Source organism: Athene noctua, chromosome 29 (genome assembly GCF_965140245.1).
Source record: "Athene noctua chromosome 29, bAthNoc1.hap1.1, whole genome shotgun sequence".
Taxonomy (NCBI): Eukaryota; Metazoa; Chordata; class Aves; order Strigiformes; family Strigidae; genus Athene; species Athene noctua.
This window is the reverse complement of record NC_134065.1, coordinates 1,076,023-1,082,679: the sequence shown is the minus strand read 5'-3', so window position 1 is coordinate 1,082,679 and position 6,657 is coordinate 1,076,023. Positions and strand designations below refer to the sequence as shown.

The 6,657-nt window shown below is 63.7% G+C and overlaps 1 protein-coding gene across 1 annotated transcript; it reads left to right on the top strand.

Annotated features, from left to right (window-relative positions):
• Positions 1 to 1,653: 1,653 nt before the first annotated feature.
• On the top strand, positions 1,654 to 6,333 carry LOC141971421 (coiled-coil domain-containing protein 183-like). The gene is made up of 11 exons (XM_074928766.1): positions 1,654 to 1,995; positions 2,967 to 3,134; positions 3,264 to 3,368; positions 3,561 to 3,683; positions 4,028 to 4,141; positions 4,283 to 4,343; positions 4,426 to 4,526; positions 4,787 to 4,947; positions 5,303 to 5,492; positions 5,636 to 5,761; positions 6,011 to 6,333. The coding sequence occupies exons 1-11, from the start codon at positions 1,654 to 1,656 to the stop codon at positions 6,230 to 6,232; spliced, it is 1,713 nt and encodes a 570-aa protein (XP_074784867.1). The 3' UTR covers positions 6,233 to 6,333.
• The last annotated feature ends 324 nt before the right edge of the window (positions 6,334 to 6,657 follow it).

Below are 6,657 nucleotides of genomic sequence, written 5' to 3'. Positions count from 1 at the left end.
TCTTTGCTGACACTTGGGCTGCCAAAGCAGGCAAAGTATCGACCTTTTGTTGTTCGTGTCGGAGCTGATGTTCTGAATTCCCTCTTCTGCTGTTGGTTGCAAAGGCCTGGCACGAGGTGGGGGTGGCGTTTTGCTGGGTGCTGTGGAGATGCAGACGAGATGGAGCCTCTCTAAAAGCTTTCTCAGCACAAGAGCGTGGCGTAAGAGGGTGGAAGGAGCATTATCTCAGCTCTGCAGAAGGAATTGGACGCTGTAACATGGCATTAAACTGGTTTTGTGTTTCACAGAGTACTTACACCTGCGCCAAACCACGCTGGGGTTTTTTCTTGTAACACCACGGTTAAGCTTTGGCAAGAGGAAAGGATGTTCCTTGTGCCACCGGCCTGGCTGGAGCCTCAGTGCCAGCGGCTCACGGCAGGGCATCTGGGTCTGCATCTGTGCCCGCAGGTGCTCCCCATGTGGGGGCTCATCCTGACCCGGGTCACTGAGGCTGGGTCCCTGTGAGGGTCAGCACTACCGGAACAACAGTGGGCTGGTGGATTTTAGGAGGGGGGGTGTTACACATCATCTGCTGTAAACCAGCGTGCGGAAGAGACCCAGGTGCGAAGCACGAGGCTTTGCTGGAAGAGCAGCTTGTGTGGTTGTGTGTATGGAACTGTGCTTTGTGCCCCTTGGGAAGGGGAAGCACTGAGTCATTTGTGACTTGTCTCTGGCCTGTAATTTTGGGAAGTGGGGCTTTGGATCTTGAGGGCCGTTCTGCAGGGCTCTTGGATATCTGTCGGTCTGTTTCCCTGCGGGACTGGTTTACATTATCTTATGGTCAACGCAGATTGATTATGGTAGAAACCAGGCAATTTCCTTCTGATTTAATAATGTATTCTTATGATAATCTCGTGGCCTGTATAGGTCTAATAGTTCTGAAAAGCTGGTTGATGTCTATCACTGAATGGGCTACGGACCAAAACTGTTAATTTGGGTGCCTGGAAGACGTGTGTGTAGCTCCCACCCTGTCAGAAGGCAGGTGGGGAAGGGGCAGACAGGCCCTTTCCCACGCAGCTCTGCAGTTAGCACTGACTTCTGCTGGCTATGAGCTCGCACCTCCTCTTTGGCAAAACGGTCTTCCTGGGAAGACCAACCCAGGGGGGGAGTTGTTCCCTTGGTTTCTGTGGCCAGCACCTGGAGCACAACAGGGTGAAGATCTCGAGTTACAGAAACTAAATCTAAGCTGGTTTGCTCTTGCCCGCTCCAACCGGAGCGTAACTCCCTGCACCAGCGTTTCCTGAGTGAGGAACTGACATTTCCAAAGGTGCGTATCTAGGGAGACGCCTCTGGGCATCTGAGACAAGCTGGCAGCTCGCAGGAGAGCGCCGGAGCCGTGTTTGGGTACGGGTGTGCAGCTGTTTTCCCTGAAATGCCCCTCGCCCTGTTTCTGGCGGGGCTTGGGGGGCTCCCCCGGCTGGGCGGGTGGCAGCTGCCGTAGCCACGGGGATGGGAAGGAGAGCGGGGATCTCCCCTGCCCGCCCTGCCTTCGCCTGCTCGGTAACCGATTATGACCTCACCTGTTCCGTGCCCCGGCAACAGTTCCCGGGCGCGGGGAGCTGGGCTCCACCCGTGGCCACAGCCCGGGCTGTCTCCAGTGCGCGAGGAGCTGCGATGGATGCCACACGCGCGGCGGGGCTGAAGGGCCGAGGCAGGAGCACCAGCTCCGTGCCGGGCCGGAAGGCAAAGCTCAGCCAGCACGCCCGGGATCTGCGCACCGTCATCGCCTTGCAAGGTGCTGCCCCTTGGGCTGCGCGGGGACGGGACGGGGCGGGCGGGGGGCTCTCGGTCCCCCCATCGTCCTGCGTGGTCCCAACAGCACCTTCGTGTCCTGCAGAGCAAGAGAGGGAGGCTTTCACGTGGTCCTGCGGGGAAGAGCTCCAGCAGAAGAGCGAGCGGCTGCCCCGCCTGTGTGAGGCGGTGCAGGACGTCCGTGCCCCGAGCGGCGCCCAGAAGGTACCGGCAGGTCCCGTCTACTGTGCCCCTGCCTGTGCTGGCCCTGCAGAGACAGCGCCCCCCTTGCCCCTCATGCGGCTTCCTCTGGATGTGACCGTCCCCAGGCTGGGGGGATGTTCTCTTTGCCCCTCTCCTGCCCCCGGTGCCCAAGCTCACCACCTCCCAGGTCTGCGAAGCGCAGGAGCCCTCGGGTGTGGCTATGCCGGGGAGAGGCAGGAGGCCATGGCAGGCTCCGGCGGGCAGGGGCTGCTCGCTGGGGGCCAGGGCTCCGGGGCGCTGGGAAGAACAGCGTGCGTGGCGGAGGGGCCGGGGGCCGGCACAGGGACAGCCCCACGGGGCTGGTGCGGCGAGACACGGGGTGTTCCCGTGTGGTGCCGTGGGTCCCCTTCCACCGCTCAAGGGACCCCCTGGAGCTCCCCGAGCAGATCCTTGGCCCCAGCAGAGCTCCTGGCCGTCCCAGCCTGCGTGTCCCCAGGGCTGCCCGGGTTCCTGCAGGCTCCAGCTGCATCCCTGGAGAGAGAAGCTCTCTCTGCCCTCCCCTACCTGTCCCCGGGTTGTGACCTGGCTGTAAGGCCGTGGGGACAAGGGGTGCTGGCCCCACGCAGCTGCCTTTCCCTGGGGTCTCTTGCAGGGACAGGGCAGTGCCGCCGCTCTCTGCCAGCAGCCACATCTGGGGCACCAATCGATGGATTTTATTGGCGCCCAGCCCCGGGTCTGCGCTGTGCAGAGTCCCTAAGCCTGACCCAGCGCTGCCCTCAGTAGTTGCCCAGCTCTGCCTTAGCCCGACCAGCCCCCCAGAGCAAAGCTCTCCAAGAGCCCGTCCTGCCAAGGGAGCGACGATGTCCTGCAGCAACGTCCTGGCATCTGTAGCTCTACCTCAGGGGCAGTTTTCCAGACAGGACCCTTCTCCTGTGAGAAGGTGCCCAGAGAGCCCTGCCTCTGGCCTGGCCAACGCTCCCATGTCCATGCAGGTGACCCAGGAGAAGCTCCGGGCTGAAATCCATGCGCGGGTGAACACCTGTAACTTGCTGCTGGACCAGGTGAGGCAGCGGAGACGAGCCCGGGACGAGCTGCAGAGGCGGCTGCAGCGCCTGCAGGCTGTGGAGAAGGAGGACAAGCAGCAGCAGGCGCAGCTGCAGGTACCCAGGGCCCCTTCCTGGGGTGGCAGCACCCGTGAGGGGCCTTCATCCCAGCCCTGCACCCCCCCGGTGGGTTCCAGGCTCGGCACGTGGCGTCACCCCGTGTCCCCCCTCCTGTCTCTGCCCCAGGCCATTCGCCAGCTGGAGAACAGCATCGAGAAGATGCTCTTGAAAGTTCAGGCTGCACAGAAGGTGACAGCCCTGTACGTGGAGGTGCGGGATGCCCTGCGGAAGGTGAGCCCCTCCTCACTGTGTGCCATCGTCCCACCCGCTCCCCCTGCCAAGGCAACGAGGTGTCCAAGGGGTTGCTCTGGTGTTACGCCCCCCCGCATCAGCCAGGTCCTCCTGCTCCCTCCACCCCCTGTCACAGTGTGGGGGACCCCTGGGGCTCAGTGGGGTGACGTGCTGTGCCTCTCTCTGTCCCAGGAGCTGGACCACCTGCCTATGCACCTGGACCTCCTGTGTGGGACGGCTGAACGCTACCATAGGGAGCTGGAAGATGCAGAGCTCGTGGCTGCAGATGCCCGCAGAGCGGCTGCTGTAACCAAGGTGAGATGGCCCGGGGCACCGTGGGGCCCTTTCCCACACTCCAGAGCCCACCGACAGCACCACGCGCCCCGGCTGGCCGGGGAGTCTTCCTGCAACAGAGACTGAGCTGGGCTTGCCCACGGCACCCGGCTGCCTCCAGAGCTCCTCCTGGGTCTCGCTCTTGGGCCAGAGTGCCCTGGGGCTGGGGACAGCCTGCCCGAAGCGCCAGCCACGGTGAAGGCAGCGTGCTCAGCACGGGGAGGGCAGGTGTCCTTTTTGACACTGGTCATCCCAGAAGCTCAGCTGGCTCCCAAAGGTCCATTCCGGCTTCCGCAGCTAATTTTCCCTTCTCTGATACGCTGCAGGGCGACGTGGAGAAGTTAAAAACCCAGATGCGGGCGGACAGAGAGTTCTGGTGCCGCTCCGAGGCCGCGCAGAAGCTGCAGCTCAAGGAATTCTTAAAAAGGCATCTGAGAGAGGTGAGCTGGGGGGGCCAGCACAGGCAGGGCTGCGGGCAGGTGACAGGCACCAGTGCGGAGCCCCCCGTGGGTGGGGGGCCTGCAGGGCCAGCTCCCCCAGGGTGCCAGCAGCTCGGGGGCTGACGCTGAACATCCTTGCAGCAAGCCAGGCACAAGCTCGCCGTGGACTTGTCGAAACTGCAGCTGCAGGACCCTCTTGCGGGTGAGTGCCTGGCGGGGTGCAGGGGGGTGTGACGTGGGCACAGCTGCAGGCAGCATTCCCTGACGCTTCCCTCCCACGCCAGGAACCCAACTGGAGGACACCAAGTCCCAGGAGGAGTACAAGGCCTGGGTCACCAAAAAGGTGGAGGAGGCCAAGGCTGCGGTGCCGTGCTCCCACGTCTGGGTAAGTAAAACCCATCTCCGTTAAAACGCAGGGCTGAGCCGAGACCTCTCTGCTGGCCTTGTGTCCCGGCGGGGTGCTCTGCTCTGCTCTGCCCCTGCAGCCCCCCAGACCCCTCCTGTGCAGGCAGGGATGGAGCTGCTTTTCTCCATGCCATGAACCTGCAGCAGTCCCTGGGGCAGAGACCTCCCCGAGGCCACGGCCCGGCTCCTGTACCCTCCAGGAGGGCCACGGGCTGAGTCCTCGTGCTCTCCCCTGGCCAGGACATGGCTGGCAGGTTCCTGGAGCAGCAGAAGGCCTCGGCGGACCTGGAGCGGTATCTCCAGCAGTGCAAGGAGAAGCAGCAGGCGCTGAAGGAGACGCTGCACCAGCTGGAGCTGAAGCACGATGAGCTGAAGCGTCGCCAGCCCCCCAACACCCTCAGGTACTGCTGGCCTCGGGACAGCCGTGCCAACTGGGCCACCACCCTTGGAGGAGGGATGTGGGCATCCTGGGTGTCCCAACAGGGCCCCTCTTCCCCCGTCCTGCTGCAGCCCCCACCCCTCCTGCTCTGGGAGGTTTCCTGAGCAGAGTGCTCCCCCAGCGCTGGGCCTGGCAGAGCCCCCAAAGCTCCCGCTGCGGGTGGCACCAGGAGGACCCTTGCTCCTTGCCTGGCGTGGGGAGTGGGACCAGCAGCGTGGGGTTGGGTTGCAGGCAACATCTCTGCTCTGCAGGCGGTGCGGGGGGTGAGACGAGCACTTTTGGCAACAGATGTGGGGTGTCTCTGCACCCTGATGCAGTTGTATGGATGTGAATGTGTCTGGCTGCAGGAAGCTGGAGGAGGAGCTGAGGAGGGAGCTGCAGCGGGAGGAGGCTCGGCGGGAGCAGATGCGAGCCCAGATGCTGAAGGAGGAGGATCTGCTGCTCCAGTTTGACCACGCTGTCAACAACCTGGCCGTCCTGCTGCGTGGCATCACGGTGCCCGGCCAGGTACCCGTGCGGTGCGGGGGTGAGCACGGCTCCGGCCGGTGCTGGGGGTGCAGCGGCACAGCACAGTGATGTGTGGAGCGGCCACTGTCACCCCAAGAGACTCTTCTTCCCCACCAACGTAGTTGTTCTCTCTCCGATTGCAGGACGCTTTTGTCCAGGCCTGGAGTACGCAGGAGAAGCTCCAGCACTGTAGGCAGAAGCTGCAGTACCTGGTGCAGCGCACGGCCAGCCTGCCCCCCGAGAGCCACAGCCTCAACGAGGACAATGCGGTGCGTGCTGGGGCTCCATCCCTGCGGTGGTCTTTGGGGACCCGCACAGGGCTCTCCCAGGTGGCCCGTCCCAAGCTGTCCTCCTAGATGGGAGCACGGACGTGGCCCCGGGGAAGAGCCGTGGCGCAGCTCAGCCCCAAGGGGCACTGGGCGCTGCGGGGTGTCCCCCCATGGGGACATGGAGGTGAAGCACCCCTGGGTTTGAACACCCCCTCCCCTTCAGCAGTTAACCCAGGGTGTCTTTCACAGACTTTTGTCAAGGTCCGAAATCTCCTGGAGCAGACGATGGCACAGGCTCCCCGGAGCCTGAAGATTTCCTTGGAGGACACCAAGGGTAGGAGAGCACAGCGGGGACACGTCCCCCAGCGCCTGTCCCAGCCCCTGCCCACAGGCAGTTCTGAGCGTCCTCGCCTGTCTCCCACTGTCCCAGCAGACCCCGACCCAGGAGCTGCCTCCAGACCTTGGGTCTGACCTTGGCTGTCTCCAAGGCTTTGAGCACGGGGCGTGGTTTTAGGTGGGGATGTGGGAGAACGACGGCAACTGTTGGGGTGGTAAGCGCTAAGCCCCAGCAGAAACAAGGGGAGATGCTGTGGGGCAGGGAGGGGGCCCTCGTCTTCAAAATCCCCTGCCCTGAGGGTGAAGAACCAGTGCTTGGCTCTGCCTGTGGCCTCCTCTGATTGGAGGCTCTTGGAGCAGACAAGGAGCTTCTGCAGCTCACGGCCCTTTTTCCCAAAGCGGAGGTGAAGCCACCGCCCCGCAGCTCCAGACCTTGGTGGGAAGCCCCAGCAGTGTTGGGGGGGGACCCCAGCGGTGGCATCCCCAGGCCCTGCAGGTCACCCTGGGACGCTGGGCTGGGAGAGCCCGTCACAGTGCCTGTGCCCGAGGGCCTGGCACGG